Raw genomic sequence first — 21,608 nt, forward strand, 5'->3', positions numbered from 1 at the left:
GGTCTGCAAACCTGACCCTGACCTGAATCTTGGAAACCTGTCCTTCACTGTTTATATCAGGTTTATAATATTACTGTTTTTTGTGCATGACCTTTAATAAAAGCGCAAAACTTTGTTAGACACCACGTTAATTTGAGCTTTATATGGTTGTTTTCTTTGTTTTGTTGCCCAGATCTGCGTGTGATTATTGTTATCAGATATATTTTTCTTAAAATAAACATTTCCTATCAACGCTGACTCTTCTCCGCTATAAAACGCACATTTCAACATTTTGCTCATTTCATCATAATACTGCCACCAGAAACCAGGCTCATTGAGCTCTACCTTAAATATGTTTGTTTTTTTCTTTTTCCTGAGCACTGTTTTTCAGTGTGCCGACCGGTCATGGCTGAACGGTTTCAAATTTCCATCAATTGAAAAGCGAATGACGAAAACTGCGTCAGTCGGTCGTTTCCTCAGGTAGGAGTGGATAACCTTGACAAATCCGCGCACGGTTGTAGCCCCCTTCATTCACTCGGCGTCCTTCTTCCGGCGCAGAGATGCCGTGATGGATCTCAAACAAGTGAAAGAGTGGGGCGTGTTAATTTGCCACTGTTGATAATGAGAGCCACTTCGTGCGTCACGGTGCGCTCTCCACCCTGCACGTCAATTGTTGGCAGTGCAGCATGTGATGCTCCGTCCTGCACTGTCCTGTGAGCGCTCAGTCAGTACCACAGCCGCACACACACATACACATACACATGCTCGTGGTGGATGTATTCATGCCTCTCTCCAGATATTCTCTGACAACTGCGATCGCTTAAGCCCGGATTATACTGCTGTACAAGACTCACGGTGAGAAACTCTTTTCCTGCCATTGCTTCATTTAACATTTCTTTCTGCTTAAAAGTAGTTTTAATTGTTCTGTGTCATACCTGAGATGCTTGCCAACTTTAAAGAGAAGTTGTGTTATGTTGCGAACAAAAAGGCATCAAGATTCAAATGTGCTCCGCGACGCACGCAGGTCTGGGCTCTGGAGTGACCTTGATTCTGCTCAGGACGAGCAGTGAAAACAGAGGCAGAGGTATCGCTGTCATCACCAGATGTCTCACCTGGTGCTCCAGACAGTGATCTCTGTCGTAGTGTTGATGATGGAGATTTTCACATCCTGCATGCTTTCAATTCACACAGTCCCAGCCTCTGAGGTCTAATGCTGCCATTTGGCCATTAAAGACATGCGTGCTTCAGACTTTTAACACTTTTTACTTTGTGAAACAGCTGATTAACCTTTAACTGTGGCTCAGACTTGTAGAGCTCGCTGATAATCGCAGGATCAGCTGATCAATGAAGTCTGGACATCTAATTGAGACTGATTGCAGAAGCTGATGTATACAGGGTTGCCTCTTTATAATCAAACTGCATTTTGCGTCGTGTGTGACACTGTCAATAAGTAACAGCACCTGTGTATGACTGTGTACATGTATCACTAATAACCACCTTCTAGCTAATAGGTGAGGTCCTTCATCCTTATCTGCAAATGAATATAACTTTTAACACACCGTGGTCTGTTTGTATGTCTTTGACATACTGCTTTTCATATATGCTGGTATCTCTTTTTAGCCACAGACTGTTGGCAAGAAACAGAAATCCAAATCATGTGTTTTTACTAGACTGATGATGCAGCTTGTATATCTAAAGCCAGGCCAGGTTGTAACTGTGCGGTGAGAGTCTCTGAAGGACAGCACAATGAATGACCTCAGATAAAGCGAGCCATACCCAAAGGTTTCTTCCAACCTTTTGCTGTAGTATGAAATTGCTCCACACAGACTCGGTCTTAGCATTAGCTGGGGTCATCTGAACTGTGTGCTGATTTTTTTTTTTCCCAGAGGATTATTGGATGGGTTAGTTGATGTTTGCTGTTTTTATTTTTCCAGTGTTGGCCCCATGATGCAGTCGCTGATTGATATTACGTATCTACTGTAGCGTGGGATTGAATGACAAGACAGAAAAGCAGCACTCGGGTGGTTTTTACAGTTAATGCACACAGGATTATGAAGACTTGTGAATGGCTGCGCTTGGATTATTACATCATGGGATCATCTTGTTGTGCACAGAGGAGGAAATCTGTTTTAGGGATGTTTTGTTTTTTGTGGGGGGTTTTTTCTTTAGGACAGTAAAAGCGCATCAAGAATATGTAGGTTTGTTGTTGTCGGTAGAAGCTCTAAGAGGGTTTGTGGAGCATTTAAGGTCTGCTGAATCGGCTGATACGGAGGAAGCTTGTTTTAGGCTGATGTAAGCAGTGACGATGAGATCTCGGGCGCATCACTGCTGTAGCATCACGTGAAAGGTAGAGCACCTTCATTCAGCTCAAGTGTGGAACTAGAAATATGAGCTCACAATCACAGAGAATACTTTTTCTAGTTAATTTCTTTTTCTTTTCTTTTTCACTTCAGACCTCATATTTTGCAGTTTTTGCATCTCAATTGGAAAACATGATGGAGAAAAGAGCCCACTCAATAAGTAATGAGTCTGTGCAGGCCTGTGATGTGAATAAGGAGAACGTATGAGGGCACTTCATCCAAAGCATCGTGTTTACTTCCTCTATTACATTTGGGTTGAACCAACCACTCCCTCAAAGAGGGGTGGGGATGGATGTTGGCGCAAGGCTCCAGAGGATTAAAGGATTTACATGAAAAAAGCTTCACCAAAGTTAAGCTTTTCAGAACAGGGAAATTAAATAGAACAATTTGCAGGATTGGGAATTTTTGGGACCCGAAAACATTGCATGAGATACAAAGAGCTGCAGTGAGGGGCTTTGTTTCCGTTCCAATCACTGGTGAGCTTTTCTTAAATTCGGATACTGCATACAGTTGCAAGAAAATGGTAAAATGGTAAATGACCCGTATTTGTATAGCGCTAAGAATATGTGGAAAAGTCCTAATAAGCATAACCCAAGCAAACAACACAACAAGACCATTTATTTTTTAGTTAACCGATTCAATATTACGTCCCTATGTGGCAAAGTCGTGTGAATCTTTGCTTTCAGTATCTCAATGTGACCCATTTAAGTGGCACGAAGTGCAACTAAGCATTTGCCTTAACTATTGATCAGCCGTGTGTGATGGTGTGGAGAAGTGCACCCCAAAGCTCAGAGCACATTGCACTCCAACATCTCTGTGAGTTTCCTCACATGAGCGCCACACTTCTGGCCCTTTCACAATACTTTGTGTTGGTAATTTAAAAATATAAACCATCTATTGCTATCATGACTCAGTTTTTCAGTTTCAGATGTCTTGACATTTTTTTCTTTTAGAATTTGCTACCATAACTTAGACTTCATGAGTGCTGGCCCAAATGCAGAAAGGCCTACATCTTGACACAACAAGATCGTGTTTTACAGATGGGATAAGGTTCTTGTTTTTCTTTTCATATGAACCAAATGGTTTTTGGTGTTGTGCATCCACAAAGTCTCCTGACGTTACCACACAGCCCTAAAGGCTGTAAACGGACAGCAGTGATGTTGTCTTTGCAGCCCTGCATTCCTCTGTATTGTTGTTCTCCTGGTGGCAGACTCATAAGCATGTCCAATAGCCAATGTGACATTTAGTTACTTAAAAGTTACCCTGGAATCACGTGTGACCTCTCAAAATGCCCGACTGGTGGAGTCTAAATTCTTTAAAAAGGATTGTTTAATCCTCTCCAGCCTGATGAGCATCAGTCATCTTTTTTTCTCAGGTCCTCGGGTGTTCAGACAACTCATTTCTTCACGCCACGATTCACTTCCTTTTAGTGCTTTTCAGACTATATCAGAGGTCTGATATTTAAATGCTGCTCAGAGTCCACTAACATCTCAGCATCATCGCCTGTTGCTTTTATATTCAAATTTACTGCTAATACTACTCCTCATCACAAACGTATAATATTGGATCAAATTCTGCAATAAATCAATGTGACTGGTTCTGCTGGTTTCTAATTTTTTCCTTAAAGACTTGTAGTAACCTCTGGTAATGCTTTAGGTCACATTTATGCAGAAGCATAATAAAATTGTCCCCAAATCTTATTCGTACAGTTGTCTTTGTGACAAATTGTCTGTGATCCTGTCTTTATGGTGCCATTCTTTATTGGCTCTGGAGAGATATAACCATGTGTTACAATCCAGTGGCTTATTAGGAGGTTAACCAAGCAATAAATGGGGTATTACTTGTGTCAGCTACTGTACAAAGTGTTATTTAACGATCACAGTCAGGAAATTAGACTCACCAAGGGCAGAAACCTTCTACTATTTTATTCACAACGTAGATGCTTAACGTTGTTATCATTTAATAATACAACATCATTACTAAATTAAATGTTATGATGTCCAAACACCATTTTGGGTGCGACTATCGCTCTGTTTTGTTTTTCTGATGCAGGACTGAAGCCAACAACTGAAATCCAGCAATCGCTCTTCAGCATCGCTCTTCCTTTCATCCCCACCTGACGTTTGGCCTCCGTCACTTCTTCCCGTCTCTCGCTCTCTGTTTCTCTCTCCACTCGCCCCCACCCCCACCCCCCTCCTGACCCTCAGCCTCCCTGATGCCTAAGAACAGCAAGGTGACACAGCGCGAGCAGAGCCATGAGCACGTCACAGAGTCGGTGGCTGACCTGCTCGCACACGAGGAGCCGCTCGACTACAAGAGCAGCTCCCTGAATGTCGGAGGGGCGGCGGGGAAGAAAGTCCCTCAGATAGAGGTCCCTGAAAACGATGGGCGACCCGCCTGGAACAGCAAACTGCAGTACATCCTGGCCCAGGTGGGCTTCTCTGTGGGCCTGGGGAACGTGTGGCGCTTCCCATACTTGTGCCAAAAGAATGGAGGAGGTGAGTCACAGGCAATACTTACAGCATTTACCACATATATACATTCTTCTTTTTAAATATGATTCATAACAGCCTGTCTGGGTCTTGAACTCTTTCAGGCATCCTACTCATGAGGATTTTGCACTTAAATTCTATGGAACTGATGAGAATTACATTTATTTCTTCATTTAATTAATTAACTCCCTTACATGTTACTCCACCAACACTGCCAGGAAGTAATTTATTATCAATTATCATTTATCCACATTCAGTTGTTATGATGATGGAGAAATTAGTTTGTGTCTTTGTGGCTCAACACTTTTCTTTTGACACTTACTGTAGTACTTTTTCCCATATTTAGCAGGTATTTATATTTCAGTCTCTGTGGAACAATTTTAGTCACAAATCTTTACAAACCCAAATGAAGACTGAGGTTAACGATGGCTTTGGTCTGAGAACTCATGATGTCACATTCATTTTGTAAAGTTGTGTTGAGCAATAACTCTTCAGGCTTTCTAAAGGTCTTTCAAAGGTTTTATTTGGGCATCGCCTGCTTTTTTCACTCATTTTCAGTCGTCCTGGTTCCTCACAGTGTTCAGAGCGATGTCACTGACCTATGAATCGTTCAAGCACAAAAAGGCACATAAGGGGATGAACCAGTGTTTTGTCAACACATAACAGACAACTTAGCAAAGAACCACTTATAAATTGTATTTTTAGGCACTTTGTTACTAGCAGGCATAAAATGTATATCTTACATAATGTTATATGTTTTTATAATGTATACATTTTTTTAGTTGAATCTACAAAAGACATCAAAAAATAACTGGGCTGAAAACCAGTGGCAACGGGGTTATGGAGTGATGACTCCAAATTAGAAACGCTGTTTCAAAGAGGTGTTCAGGAGAGAGGTACAACAGTGAGTGTCTACATTTTCCCAGCAAAATATAAGAGGTTATAAATAACAAACTCTAATACAAAGAGAAGCTAAATTTCAAAAGTAAAAAGAACTAAAAGCTACAGATCCTACAGCCCAAACAGAAATCAAACATGAAAACCATCCAGAAGAAATCTTATAAATGAACAGAAAATAACTAATAATCAGCAAGAATTAGCTTAGGGATTATAACAGATGCATGTGGATATTAAGAAAATATTCTTGTTAACATTTTGGTATTGATCGCTCAGTCCTATTTGAGCAATGGGATTTGTTTTCTTTACAGACAAGCATGTTCGTTTGCCACAGAGAGAGCTGTTCATCTCATGACCTTGACTATCAAAAACAACACGACACTTTCATTCATTTCAGCCCTGCCAAGAGAGCAGCTGTACTGTGCATAAAGCAGCCAAGTCTAAAAATAGCTGCATTATTGATTACTATAGCCAGTAGGGCAGGCCAGGCTCAACTGATACCCTGGTAAACAGAGAGCTGTATGGAGAATGAATGTAACTGTATGAGGTTTTATTTTTCTCAGGTATGCATGTACTCTATGTAATCGGAGGCGCATGCAGTGTAAACTGGTGTTCATTGTAGGAAAAACACCTTGTCATCATGGGCTGACAGATCTGCTCTTGCTTCATTGGTCTAAGTGTTTTTAGCTTTACTGCTTGTGTCTGACTTACAGCATATACGTAGGATTTATTGCCTATAGGCCAGATTTACTGCCAGTAATCTTCCACCAGCACTTGCCAGGTTATGCGATTTGACAAGCAGGCATTTTTCATTGTGTAATTTGCTGTCTGCCACCCAATTACAGACACATTAAAGATCAGGGTTGCTGGCCGCTACTGATGTGTGGACTCCTCTCTCGTTTCCTCCTTTCCTCAGGACACGCCTTTCTCTTTCTCGTTCAGCATCCTCTGTCATTCTTCCTCCTCTGAGATGCCTATCCTGCATCACATTTTTTAGTGGCCTCTGGTTTCAACTAGCGGGTGATGAAGTGGATTTCAAGTTTGGCAAGAGACCAGAATCGCTCACTAAATTTAACTTCCTCTTTATTTCAGCTTTCTGGATTTAGCCTTTTGCCTCCTCTCATCTCTCTGCCTCATTACTCCACCGACTGTGAGATGCATGTACTACTGAATGTAATTCCCGCTTCTGATGTATTAATAGTACATGTTTGCCAGCTATAAGTCTTTATATCCAGGATGATGACTCACCCCTCACACATAAAACACAGTTGCGTCCTGATGATTCCTCTCTGGATTAAGCTCCAAAGGGGACAAATTCAGACATTCTTTAAGATTAAACTATATTTCAAAGAATATTTATCAATGAGGCTGAGTTAAACAAAACAAGTTTTATTCCGGCAAAAATGCTGTCAGGAATATACCAGGTTATGCAATGGGCATTAATTTTTACTTCTACGTTACATCTGCGACGTACCCTGTGTGTAGTTAGCAGAGGGATTGCTTTCTTTAACTTGATCTGTTATTTTCTATTTAAATTTAAAAATGAAGGAAACGGGCAGGAGGAAACAAAATTACTGAACTGACCAATCACAGTCATTGTGAGCTGAGTCGAAATAGTTATATTTTCTAGAGAGGTACATCTCAGATCTTAGGTTGGACCATAGGTTACGGTGTGGGGTTCCAGAAGGGTTAGTACTTAAGAGTACAGTGAATATTTAACCCAGACACAAAATCCACTGTCAGTCTTCATCACAGCAACAACAACAGCTGCAAACCCAAAAAACTGCAGGTAATTTTGTCAGAGACACCCTCCATAACAGACAGCAGTGCATAGCTGCAGTTTAACAAGCTGAAGCTGCACAAGTCACCTTTGTAGGAGTTCTTAAGTCAGTGATCTGGCAAGTAGTCAGCAAACAGCGGGGATGCTCTCAATCCAGTTCATTACGTTTTTTATTTAGTTAATTGTAGTTTTAGTGGTGTGAGCCAATGGTTATTGAAGCCATCGGTTGACCATTTTCACTGTAGTTAAACCAGATGTAACAGACAACAGAATAGAATAGAGTCGCCCTTTATTGTCACTGCACAACGAAATTGTGGGAGGGAAAAAGCTCGTGCGCCGCCCGGGAATCGAACCCGGGTCGCAAGAATGGGAATCTTGCATGATACCACTACACCAGCGGCGCAACGGTATACCGCTAAGGGAGGCCCATCATAGCATAGCCCGCTTTACCGTGCACTTTATCCTATCGCATAAAACCTGAGAGCAGTGACTGAGGGTGTTTAGTGGGATCACGCGAGAAGTAAAAAGGTTATTTTCCCACAGTTTGATACAACTGTCCTACTTTTACTGTAGCAGCCAGAGGACACCCAGTGCTACCCATTAGCGTAGCACTAGCATTTTACAGCATGAAAAAGCTCCCTATCCAGGGGGACAAGGACTTGTGATTTCCTGTGTAAGTTAGCCAACCAAACAGCAACACTTTTTTCCTAGAAACACCAAATCTTTTTTGTTTGTTTGTTTTTTTCAGGCGCCTATCTGGTTCCTTACTTCATCCTCCTCCTCATTATTGGCATCCCTCTCTTCTTCTTGGAGCTGGCAGTGGGTCAGAAGATCAGGCGTGGAAGTATCGGGGTGTGGAACTACGTCTGTCCCCGCCTGGGTGGAATAGGAATGTCAAGTCTGATGGTAAGCTGAGATGCTTCTGTTCCTGTAAGGAGTGTGAGACAGAGCCATCATCTTTTTAACTGTGAGCCAAATGTACACTCTTTCTTTAGCAGTGCTCTTAAAGTCTTTAGCGGCTCCATAGGAAGCAGTTTGACAAGTGAAGCATGGTGATGAGATCAAAGAGGTTCTATCTATTTATCTATCTAGTTAAAGTTGTATCTTGATGCAGGTTTATGAAGGTATTGACGTGTCTGAGAGTGGAAGGTAGTCTTACTTCAGAGCTGCAGAAGTAGCTATAAATATCTCACAGAAGATCACTGTTGAAAAGAGAGCACTTCAATTATTCATGCTTCCCTCAACCTTATTTAGCTTCTGAATGTCCTTGCTGGCAAGGCTGCTCCAAAGACTGACAGCAGCATTGGGACATGCACAAAGCACCTGCCTCATTTGCATGTTTTTCTCACTCTGCACAGATGATCCTCTGCACATGTGATGTCTATATCAAACCTGACATCACATATTTGTACCTCATTAAATGTTATCTGGCTGTTTCTGTCGCATAACGCCATCTATCTGTCTGTAGGTGTGCGGCTTTGTGGGTCTCTACTATAATGTGATCATCGGTTGGAGCATTTTCTACTTCTTCCAGTCCTTCCAGTATCCTCTCCCATGGAGTGACTGCCCAATCAGAAAGAATGGGACACTTGCCAGTGAGTTTATATGAACTTACTTTAGTGCAATACCAACATTTGTTAATTGACAGTAAACGCTGTTTTACAGATGCATTTCTCTCCAAAATCTCATGGTAGTCCCTCTCATTAGTTGTGCAGTTACAAAAGATGACTAAAGGATACTGCCTCCAATGCCATTCTGCTAGGATGGCTATAGATAAACAGGAATGACAGTTTTGTGCAGACACAGGTTGCCCAAAATGTAAAGCTAAAGTTTAAAGTGCAGCAACTTAAGTTTAGCTATGTAACATGGTTTAGTTATTCCAAACTGTGATATTTCCTGCATATAACCAAAGTTAAAGGAAAAACCCTGAAGACTGATCTGGACTTAATGTCAAGAGTCTCTTGGCTAAGAAGAGGAATTTGGGGATGGAAAAGCAATTTTCCTTTTAGGCAACAATTTAAAGAAAGGATACAAAAAGAGTTTGTATTTTTTCTCTCATAGGGTTCAGAAATTCACACATAGGTCTTTCAGACAGTGGGAACAAACAGCCAGTATGAGGATTAAGATGAAAGACAGTTTGGATTCTTGAATTCTCGTAAAACCACCAATAACTTGAAGTTAATATTTGGGCCACTCTTCATTACAACATCGCTTCAGTTCATTGAGAATTGTACATGTTTGTTTATGCGGACGCTGCACCGGTCCGTCGTGGTGAAGAGGGAGCTGAGTGTAAAAGCGAAGCTCTCGATTTACCGGTCGATCTACGTCCCTACCCTCACCTATGGCCACGAGCTGTGGGTAGTGACCGAAAGAACGAGATCGCGGATACAAGCGGCAGAAATGAGCTTCCTCCGAAGGGTGGCTGGCCTCTCCCTTAGAGATAGGGTGAGAAGTTCGGCCATCCGGGAGGGGCTCAGAGTAGAGCAGCTGCTGCTCCACATCGAAAGGAGCCAGCTGAGGTGGTTCGGGCATCTGACAAGGATGCCCCCTGGGCGCCTCCTGGGTGAGGTGTTCCAGGCATGTCCCACCGGGAGGAGGCCCCGGGGCAGACCCAGGACACGCTGGAGAGATTATATCTCTCGGCTGGCCTGGGAACGCCTTGGTATTCCTCCGGATAAGCTGGAGGAGGTGGCTGGGGAGAGGGAGGTCTGGGCCTCTTTGCTTAGGCTGCTGCCCCCGCGACCCGGCCCTGGACAAAGCGGATGAAAATGGATGGATGGATGGATGGATGGATGTTTATGAATAACTCTCTTAAGTTCCCATCGCAGCATTTCTCCCATGTTGAGGTCGGCACTTTGACTGGCTTTTTGCAGAGTCGATTCTTTTCTTTTTCAGACGTTCTGTTGTAGGTTTATTACTGTGCTGTGCTGTGATTGTTGTCGTGACCTAGCTGTGGCCAAGCTTTAGCTGTCGAACAGATGGCCTCACTTTTGACTCTAGATATCTTCGGCATATCGAGAGGTTCATGCCTCACTGAATGACTGCAAGGTGCCGAGGTCCTGTGGCTGCAAAAACAAGCCCAAATCATCACCCTTCCACTACCATGCTCGGCAGTTGGTTTGGGGTGTTTGTACTCACATGCTGCATAGAGCAGGGCGATATGACCAAAAATATTTATCACGATATACATTTGAAAATTTGCGATAACGATATAACTGACGATATAATTGACACTAGACAAAATACTTTACAACTCCACAACTTTATTAGTGCAAAAATAACCCCCAATGTATTTTCACTTAAACAAGCAGCTGTTTTTTATCTGCATTAAAGTTATATAAAAATTTAACAGTGCAAATGCAAATTCCTTGCTGACAGTTTAACCAAAAGGCATTTCCAGTGGAAATTGGCCGACAATGAAAACAAAGGCACTGCACATTTGCGTTTTACCCATATTCTATCGTGATATTTCATTTTCTTATCGTTGCCCAACATTATACCGGTATTACCGTGAGCGGTACGATATGAGGTAGAGCTCTTTGTTTTTCTGCACTTTCTCTGCACAGTCTGCGATGAATTTGCTTGGATGTTCACTCCACGGAAGATTGTGGCATTGTGTTAATACACACCGGAACGTTCCAGTTTTTATAGAGGTGGTCACTCTTGCTACGTACTGTTGTTACTTACAGTCCTGTGAAAATCGTTCTTTTTCACATGACCGTACAGGAAAACTGTCTTAACTGCAGGTCACTGATGCATTTAATGCAGGCCGCTTAGGGTTTGATTTTTAAAGGTTCAGTATGATGAGAAAATCATGCTACTGATTTGGTGAAACATTGCAGATTGCACATAATTCTCACAGTTATACTTCAATGGATTGCTGTGTTACAAAGCTTCAGTCTTCATCAACACTCCTGAGCAGAAGACACAAGCTGTCTTCCCTTCACTACAACTTTCTGTCAAGACTTCACTTGCCTAATCCAGATTAAAACCCACTGGAACTTATTCGATTAGTGGTGATTATATTGTAAACCCTGGGGCAGCCAAAAACCAGCATGTGAATGACTCAGCAAGGCTGGCAGAAAGACGGGGGAAGCAGAGATTCATGCTGAAGGACGCTAATGCTGAAGGACAGCAGCAGACTGTAAAATATTTCACGGCCGCTGTGATGACATACACGTGGAAGCAAATCGATCAACAAACATAGTAAAGAACAACTTGATTCAGTTTAATTTGTGAAGCATTTTCACCTGCTTGTGCTTGACTTTTTTCTGTGTGCCGTGTGTGTCTCTGCACAGATAAAGCTCAGTAATACGTGATCATATTATCACAACACCGCTGCCTCTACTCTCAGCCACACACAGTATATTTCATTTCTTCAAGGTAACAAGTTAATACACTGTGAGGAAAATCTCAAGGGTTGTGACTTTGAGTTGTGTGTTTTGCATACCAAGTACACAGATGACCTTGTGTAAGTGAGAAATATAAACCAGCCAAATCTTGTAATACTGACCCCGAGCAAACATCCTCTGCACCAGTATACTCTCCTTTCGCTCTCCTCAGGCTCCCTGCAGTCTTTTCAAACCTTTTCTCTTCTTGCTTCCTCATTATCACCCAAATTAAACTTTTCTTTCCTGTCATCTACAGTTGTGGAGCCAGAATGTGACAAAAGCTCGGCTACGACCTATTTCTGGTACCGGCAGACTCTGAACACGACCAGCACCATCGCAGAGAGCGGCGGCCTCAACATCAAAATGACCCTGTCTCTGCTGGTAGCCTGGATCATTGTCTGCCTCGCCGTCATTAAAGGAATCGCTTCCTCTGGGAAGGTTGGGAAACCATGACACAGAAACATTTAGGAGAAAAGTGTGGAGGCTTGTTTTTTGCTGAATTGATGTCTTTTTCTTTTGCACCTGTACAGGTGATGTACTTCAGTTCTCTTTTCCCCTACGTGGTGCTGTTCTGTTTCCTGGTCAGGGGTTTAATGCTGAAGGGCTCAGTAGATGGTATCGCTCACATGTTCACTCCCAAGGTTAGGATGGAAGAGTCATTGTTCCTCACCTCTGTTTTTTCAACCATGCATGCTAACAAAAGCCTCTCCTCACATCTCAGTTGGAGAAGATGCTGGAGCCGCAGGTGTGGAGGGAGGCCGCCACCCAGGTCTTCTTTGCCCTCGGTCTGGGTTTTGGAGGAGTCATTGCCTTCTCCAGTTACAATAAGATTGACAACAACTGCCACTTTGATGCCGTGCTCGTCTCTGTCATCAACTTTTTGACCTCCATTTTGGCCACACTGGTTGTGTTTGCTGTGTTGGGCTTCAAGGCAAACATCATGAATGAAAAGTGTGTTATGGAGTAAGTTGAACACTGTTTTTTTGGGGGGGGGTTTTGGCAACATTGAATGTAACCCCCCAAAAAAGAAACAAAAGTCCGACAGCAAGGTTCATGAGTACTGCATATTAACCAAAAATCACACCTCAAAATTACAATCCCCACAGTCTTTATGTTATAAACAGTGGCAGTTATCCTTATTTTCTGTCACATATATGTTGTTACAGTGATGGATCCTCATATTTTCAGATACTGTGGTCAGTGCACGTGCGAGCAGTGCTTTCGAGCCAAAAGGCCCATCTTCAGATTGTTCTGAGTTCTTGGTTTCTGATGGTGTTTTTCTGTTCGTGACTCTATCTGATGTCAAAGACGGGGAAAGTCCCCGCTTGAAGACAAGATGATTCTTCTCAAAGTTTTAGCCTCATATAATAAATGTACAAACCTGCTATTCCAACTTATATGAGGACCAGACAATCAGGGGAAAGTTGAAAATTTAATTAAATTATGATGTCTTTTGTTTTTTTAATAAATTTGAAACATGCAAGCTACTCTGGTAGAGTCCAAGAATATAAAATAATAATAATAATAATAATACATTTTATTTGAGGGCGCCTTTCAAAAACCCAAGGTCACCTTACAAAAGAACAAAATTAATAAAAGAAGCAATAGTCATAAAATACATAAAATCAGTTAAAATTGCAAAGCAGAACTTGACAACAGATGAAATGAGCACTAAAGCGAATAAGCCAGTTTGAACAGAAGTTTTGAGCTGTGACTTAAATGCGGGAAGAGAGTCTATATGTCTTATGGCTGGAGGAAGAGAGTTCCAGAGCCGAGGAGCAGAGCGACTGAAAGCTCTGTTCCCCATAGTGGTGAGACGTGCGGACGGAACAGTAAGATGAATAGCAGATGAGGATCTGAGCGGGCAGGAGACAGTGGTGATATGGAGCAGGTCACACAAAATAAGGGCAGGGATAGCTCAGTGGGTAGTGTGGTCACCTCATGATCGAAAGGTTCCACTGAATGGTTACCCTGAGGTACCCCTGAGCAAGGTACCGTCCCTACACACTGCTCCCCGTGCGCCTGATTTGCGGCTGCCCACTGCTTCACTGTGTGAATGGGTTAAATGCAGAGAGAGTAATTTCTCCACGGGGATCAATAAAGTATACATTATTATTATGTATCTGGAAATGAGCATAATTTGAACTATGGGAGGAAGCCAGAGAGCTTATTTTGAGGTCACAGCACTAACCACTGCATGAAAAATGCATGTATCCATTTACTCTTTTAAAAATACATGTTTTTGGCACATTAACAAGTTAAAACTCCGTAAATTTGTTCCAAACGCAAAGTACAGGAGTAAAAACCACAATTTTTGTTGCGCTTTTTACCTACCTAATTATTTATGAGGAAAAAAATCACATCCTTTATAAAGAATATGAGGATACCAAAGTGTAAGCTAAATAGGTCTAAATTGTCTCTATTGTGATCATTTATTAAATTACTGAGTGGTAGGTGAAATTGTAAATGGATGTTTGTATCTAATTTAAGAGACAATTTAATCTAATTTAATTTAATCTAATCTTTAAGTAATTTAACAGCAACAGTTTTTTTTTCAAGAAATTGTACCTTACATGGCTTTTTGTCAGAGCATCAGTCAAGCAGTGTGGCACAAAATATGTATTGGATTCATTGTGATTCTGACCTTTTCTGTCTGCAGGAATGCAGAAAAGATCCTGGGATACCTCAACTCCAACGTCCTGAGTCATGATCTTATTCCTCCACATGTGAACTTTTCCCATCTCACCACGTCGGACTACGCTGAGATGTACGGGGTCATTAAAACGGTCAAAGAGGACAGCTTTCCCCAGCTGGGTCTGGAGCCGTGTGCTCTGGAGGATGAGCTGAACAAAGTGAGCCTTTGGCACACATAACTCAGCTGAATCCACAGCATGTTCTGTGTTTCACACCTCTCAATGTCTCTCTGCAGGCTGTCCAGGGCACCGGCCTGGCCTTCATCGCCTTCACAGAAGCCATGACGCATTTCCCAGCATCTCCCTTCTGGTCAGTCATGTTCTTCTTCATGCTCATCAACCTCGGTCTGGGCAGCATGATCGGCACCATGACTGGCATCACCACACCTGTCCTTGACGCCTACAAAGTCCAGAAGGAGCTTTTTACAGGTACGCCGCTCCCCAGCACCACCGCCACACTGACTCCCTCAGCCTCTGCGCTATTAGTAGTTGAAACCCCTTGCTCAGCACTTAGAAAGGATTAAAGTACATCTGGGAATGAGCTGCATTAGTATTTATGTGCTGTGAGCAAACTGAATGGAAAGCAGAAACAGGAAATAATAGCACTTAATTGCAAATAAAACCTTTTTAATTCTCATCTGTTTTTTCAAACTTTTTCCTAATCTTTTCTTCCAAATGAGCTCCAATTGTTTCTGTGTTTGTTTCAGTGTGTTGCTGCATCATCGCTTTCTTATGCGGCTTGTTGTTTGTTCAGCGGTCGGGAAATTACTTTGTCACCATGTTCGATGATTACTCGGCTGGTCTGCCTCTCACTGTAGTGGTCATCCTGGAAAATCTGTCTGTTGCTTGGATATATGGCACCAAAAGGTGAGGCTAACTACAAGATGCTGCTCAAAGCTGTGTATCAAACTACAAAAGTGTATCCAAGGAAAGGATCCTTACTGCAATTTGTTGTTCTTCGTCAGGTTCATGCAGGACCTGGAGGACATGTTAGGTTTCCGACCTTATATCATCTATTTCTACCTTTGGAAGTACGTCTCCCCTTTCTGTCTTATCGTTCTCATCTCGGCCACTGTCATCGAGATGGCCATCAGCCCACCAGGATACAACGCCTGGGTTCAAGAGCTGGTCAGTCTGTCTGTGTGTGTGTTTGTGCTGTTTTGGTGTAAAAGAAGTTTTCAAATGCTTCACTCAGGGAAAAGAAGCTAAAACATGACACAAAAACTGCTAAAATGTAAGCAAAATGTCCAACAGCAACAGTCGTATTTGACAAATTGTACTTCGTTTTTCACAGGATTGCATACCATGTCTCTGTGTGAGTAAGAATAAAAAGCACAGAATAAATTCCCACCATTACACAGCCACACAGGGTGTACTTTGTAGGAGTGATTGGGGGGTTAGTTTTCACCTGGAACGTTTGAAAAGTGTTTCCTTTTCATTTCACCCCTCTGTCATTTTAGGCTCAGGAACGCTTCCAGAGCTATCCTCCCTGGGCTCTGGCCATGTGCTTCGCTCTTATCGCTGTGGCCATGCTTCCGCTCCCTGTTGTCTTCATCGCCCGACACTTCAACTTGATGTCAGATGGCTCTAACAAGCTGTCTGTCTCTTACCATAAATCTATGATGAAGGACATATCCAACCTTGAGGAGCAGGATGAGGCTAGATTCATCCTTGGAGGCAAACCAGGCGAGGCCCCATCATCAGGGCCAGCACGTAAACCCTTCCTGACACCTGGAGGAAACAAACCCATGGACTCCCTGTCTCCAAACATCTGCTATGGTACTAGCTACCAAAATGCTGCCATAAGCCCCACCACACCAACTACACCAAGCACACCTCTCACACCAGAGTCTGACTCTTGACTGTTGCCCAGCCTTGACAGACTCCCCTCTGACCACCCCTGTAGCACAACTTTACCCATGAGGTCTCCACTGGAGCTCAGCGCAGCTCCAGGAATCCTCACCACTGCCCTGCTAACGCCACAAAACTGTACGTAGCCATCCAGTTTATGAGCGCTTCCAAAATAACACGAAGGAACTTCATGAGAAGATTTCCAGAATGTTTCCAAGCATCTGGAAGTTAGAAAACAGGAAATAAGGGATGCATTTCACTGTTTTACAATAAACGAAACTCTGGAATCAGGTTGAGATTAACAGTGACACACTACATCTGTATATATTTAAAAACATCAGGTTAATGTGTTCAGAATGAAGTTCTGTGATCTGATTTTCTTTGCCTTAGTTTAAGGATCCCCTAGCAGACACCGACCCCATAGTATAAGGACAATGTCTGCACAGTGCAGGTAGTGTGAAAGAGTGAATGTAGTAGAGTTTGTGAGGTTCTGCTGGTTTCCTATGTAGCAATAATGGGTGTCAAAGCCATGTACCACTTAATACGCAGCAGGTTTTCTTTATATTAGATGTTATGCAGTCGACAAGGTGCAACTGAAAAGTTCCAAAACCATACCTGATTCAGATTTGGACAAATTGTTCTTCAAGGTCATGCTCAGCACAGCTGTGGAAAGTCCCATTTTCACTCCACAGTGTGCGCTGTGAATTCAAGTCACAACTAAACTCTACTGTAACGTCCTGAGGTGTCTGAGGAAGACATTCACAGCAAACCACCTGACCTGTGGTGTTTGCCACTGTGTGATGGCACACAAGGAATCAAAAAAAACAAAACACTCGACTCTGTATGTTTAAGAAAATGACTTTAAAGGTGAGCACTTCCAAATTAAGATCAGGTAACGTTTTTGGCCACAGACTCGCAGCTCTGTTCTGATGCCGTGAGATTTGTTTTCATAGGACTATGATTTGTAAAATATGCTAAGACGACTCTAAAGGCACCCGTTTATGTTCCAATCAGACCCCACATCCACCTCCTCCTGTAATTTGCGTGTAGAGTCTATTGTTGTTGTTCATTTTGTAAAAACAAAAAAAGGTGTAAAATCACAATGTACAGTATAGTTATAGTGATGTAACATACCTTTAGGACTCTGGGTTTTATTAACCGGGAGCTCAAACCACTGTTTCATTATCCATCACTCTCACGTCTTCGTCTCCGTGCTGTAGAAACACACTCATTTCAGTTTCTCCACCAAAGAGTTAAAAGTAAACAACAAAACACTTGAAATCTGCTCCAGAATAACAGACCTGTTACACTGGACTGCAGTGAAAGTGAACTACAACCCAAAACACAACGCGGGCACGAAGCTCGCAAACTTTGCTTTTCTCCTCCTTCAAAAAAGCACAAAGGAGATTTTGACTCACTGAGCACAAGCAGATTATTGGCTGGAATTGTCTCAAGCATTGATCCACATTTTAAAATGAACTCCTGCCGAGACATATTATGGGACACACAGCAATATATATTTATATTGGCGCACAAACTGTGTTAACTTTGAACAAAAAAAATGAACTTAAAATAAGAAAAATAGCTACGGACCAAAAGATTAAAAAGCAAAAATTCCAATTCTGTGAACTTATCAGCCGACCTGATAGTGTGCACCTTTGAAAGCCTTAGACTCCTCATGCACAGACAGAAGTACACATGCACACACATACACACTGCTCTCTGTGTTACAGGGCCTGCCGTGGCGCAGCAGGGATTACGGTGATGGTCGCTGGCTTGAGTTGAAACTGAGCACATTTAAATTCCTATTTAAAGGAATCTTTAATTTATTTTTTTAATCACAATATTTACAGCCATGGTGTTTAGGTATAAATGGACTATATTTATATTCCTGTATATTTGCTGTTACGTAGGCGTGATGAATTACAAAGATTTATCTTTTACAAGCGTTTAGTATGTATACTGTGTATTTTAATCTTGTGTGACGCTTATTGAGTCTGTACATTTTAGAACTGTTCTGTAGTTTGTGGAGCTGATCGTGGACATGAAATTGATGCTGCACTGTGGAGCTGATGTACGGTCTTGTTTAGTCGTGTGTGTGTCCACTTCCGGTTTAGTGGTCTAATCGTTCACCGAAAGATGCTCTCAAAATGTCCTGTTAGCCAACAGGTTCATGAAAGGCTGTCTCTAAAATATGTTTAGCGTAGATGACACAGCATGCTAACATCCTGAGCAGATGTATACAAAACTTGCAAGCACTTTTTTTTTTTAGGTTGAACCACTCTGAGGTCACCCATTGATTTTGGACTTTGTTCAACTTTTTAATCCTCGGGTATTTGGACAAGAGGGTGGCATGCTAAGTTATAAGCTAAAGTTAGCAAGCTTGCTACTAAGCTGCATTCATAATCTGTACAGCTTCAATGCACAATAATAAACACCTGCTAATAAAGCTCAACAACAAGGTTCCAGAAAGTAAATTTCTCCACAGGGATTTTAATTATGAGCTATAATGTTTTAGCCGTCTAAAGTAGACTCACTACGAGCTACGACATAATCAAACAATAGTGCGACAATTAGTGATGTGCGGATCGATACTGAAATATCGATTCCTCCGATACCAGTCATTTATGTTCTAGAATCGATTCTCACATTAAAATATTGATATTTTAGTAATTTAGGGTAAATTTGTAGTTTATCATTAACAGGAACACAGTGGAAATAACCTATTTCATTCGGATTGTCTACAATTGGAAGGAACTACTTCCTCTTCCATTCAAATAGCGCACAACTTCAGGTTTTTTATTTCTATATGATGAACTCTGCATTATTAAGTGATAAGAACAAGTAATCTGATGTCCTGTAATCATTATGACACTATAATTTGAGATACAATAAATAAAATACGTTTTTGTACAAGGTATCGGTATCAGATCAGTATCGTCGATACCACCCTGAATTTTACTTGGTATCGGATTGGAAAGGAAATCAGTGGAATCGCACATCACTAGCGACAATCTGCTCCTGTGGAGACCAAAGAGTTTGCATGAGATGGAAAAGAACTACACTACCCACAATCCTAAATTGAAAAAGTGACATCTCTGATTATGGAGGTTGTTGTTATCCAGATATATTAGATTAAAAAACATGTAGCCAGCACAGAGTCAATAAAAGGGAAATTTATCCATAGAAGCAAAGAACATTTTTCATTTTTAGTGCTTCAAAGGTTAGCATCTTAACATGGGAGCCTATAGGGATTGACTCACTTTTGGAGCCAGCCTCAAGTGGCCACCAGAGGAACTGCAATCCTGGAGGTTGCTGCTTGGGTGGTCCACACCTTTGCAAATTTATTTAGGGGCAGGTGAAAAATTGCTGATTCAAAAACACAGCATCCAACAAGAAGCAAGATGACTATTATCAGCGTCCTCCAAAGCATCTCCATCGACATCATTAAAATAAGGTGTCGTTCATACAGAGTAACGCAACAGGCATCACTGGGTTTTTTATGCACTCAGAAGTAACATTGATGAAATACTCACTTCTGCCCACATCAGAGACAGACAAACACTTTACTGGAAAAATCATATATATATATTTACTGGATGCAATCTTTTGCATCCAGTTTGGGGGGGAAAACACAGACACATGTATCAGGAATATGCTGTGTTTTTTTCAACTGCTCTATATGTGGAAAAATACAGTTTCCTTTAACAGTGTAAGGATTCAGAAATGAATGTAACACGGTAGGTTTGATCCACAAAGTGGGATTTTTCTTTCTGTTTGATTGGTTTTGTTTTTCTCTCTGAATCAAACATTTTCAGCTTCCAAGCACATTTTTCATCCAAGTTTGCACGGAGAGACCTGAGCAAAGGATTTGGCTAATCCTCCTTTGGCAATGTTTTCGCCCCCTGGTGGTAGCTCTATGAACAGCAAGTTGTCACAGTCCATTCAGGAATTAGTTTTCTGCTGTGTAATGAGTGGATCACTAGTGTGGTTACAGATGTTTTGTGTTTGGTGTGTGAGCCGTTTTAGTGTAAGAGTGTATCACGCAGACATCTCTGGTGTGTTCATGTCTGTAAATAATGTTATGTAACCAAACTATTCTGGAGACAGATTTTATTAACGTGATGTAGATTAATGTCTTAAACGTTTTAGCAGTAAGTATAACAAAAGTTAGAAATGAATGTGATCAATGCACTTTTTTCACAAGACTGCAAAAAGCTAACATCTGTTTTCGTTGTCTTGTTTCCAGTACATTTAAAATTTGATGAAAAGCAATATGATGTTATTTAAATGACAGAATAACTGTGGCTGAAAGCAAATCCTGTCTGTGAAAAGCAATCCTTAGAAATAACCCCCAACACTGGTGTGTGCACATGTGTGTGTGTGTGTGTGAGATGTGAGTTTGGCTTGGTGTGTGCAAAGCCTTAGTGAGCACACACTTCAAACAGGAGACACATGTCCCTTTACAGCTTCCCTCTCTTTCCTCTTTCATTTTATGAATGTATCATACTGAGAAATACTGTAAAAATTGTGACCATAAAAAAATTATTCTAATAAAGAGTGGACAAGCTGCTGTGACGTTTCTGGACTTTTTTGGTTTAAATTCATTCTCGGTCAAAGTAAACATGATTTATCAGATGTTGGTGGTGATCAATACATCAGCCAGTACTATTTTCTAGAGTACTATTTTCAGTGTCGGCATTTATTACAGCCGATAAATGAACATTTTAAAAGTGAAGAAGAGACGACCTGCAACGCTGGGAGTGTTGATGTTACATAGTTTGTTTCGGCTCTTCAACTTCCCTGTTGGCAACACGTGTCTGGAACATAAACGCGACTACAGATCAGAGCAGAGTCGGGTGTAAATGAGTTATCCACAAGTATTTTTAAACTGTATTGCTTTATTATGTTAGTAAGCACTCATATATAACTAGACATAACAAATGTTAGGGAGATCTGTCTGTTTAAATATAGTTTTTTAAACCGATTTTTTAAACCGCCGCATATCGGTATCTATATCGGCCTTAAAAATCCCATATCAGTCGTACTCTAGCTGAGATCACATGACTGACACAGCCAGTCCTCATTTATTTATTTGGGGCGACCGTGGCTTGGGCAAGACACTTTACCCTACCGCCTACTGGTGTTGGCCAGAGGGGCCGATG

General features: G+C 41.7%; 1 protein-coding gene and 1 non-coding gene across 3 annotated transcripts; one reads left to right on the top strand and one right to left on the bottom strand.

The window, feature by feature from the left end:
* Positions 1-291: 291 nt before the first annotated feature.
* Positions 292-21,013, top strand: LOC146574405 (sodium-dependent neutral amino acid transporter SLC6A17-like). 2 transcript variants are annotated; one of them, XM_085274019.1, is made up of 12 exons: positions 292-834; positions 4,392-4,837; positions 8,257-8,414; positions 8,977-9,103; positions 12,156-12,337; positions 12,430-12,540; positions 12,621-12,862; positions 14,559-14,751; positions 14,829-15,021; positions 15,300-15,459; positions 15,558-15,720; positions 16,053-21,013. In XM_085274019.1, the coding sequence occupies exons 2-12, from the start codon at positions 4,555-4,557 to the stop codon at positions 16,452-16,454; spliced, it is 2,214 nt and encodes a 737-aa protein (XP_085130145.1). In that variant the 5' UTR covers positions 292-834; positions 4,392-4,554; the 3' UTR covers positions 16,455-21,013. The 2 variants fall into 2 exon arrangements, with proteins under 2 accessions (XP_085130145.1, XP_085130146.1); XM_085274020.1 differs by lacking the exons at positions 292-834; positions 4,392-4,837 and adding an exon at positions 7,929-8,036.
* On the bottom strand, positions 7,841-7,911 carry trnag-ccc (transfer RNA glycine (anticodon CCC)). The gene has a single exon. It is a non-coding gene; the product is annotated as a tRNA-Gly (tRNA).
* Positions 21,014-21,608: the final 595 nt, after the last annotated feature.

The sequence above is a fragment of the Mchenga conophoros genome, linkage group LG5 (assembly GCF_057382185.1).
Source record: "Mchenga conophoros isolate Kocher_MC1m ecotype Shallow Benthic linkage group LG5, M_conophoros_male_GT1.1, whole genome shotgun sequence".
In the NCBI taxonomy this organism is placed as follows: Eukaryota; Metazoa; Chordata; class Actinopteri; order Cichliformes; family Cichlidae; genus Mchenga; species Mchenga conophoros.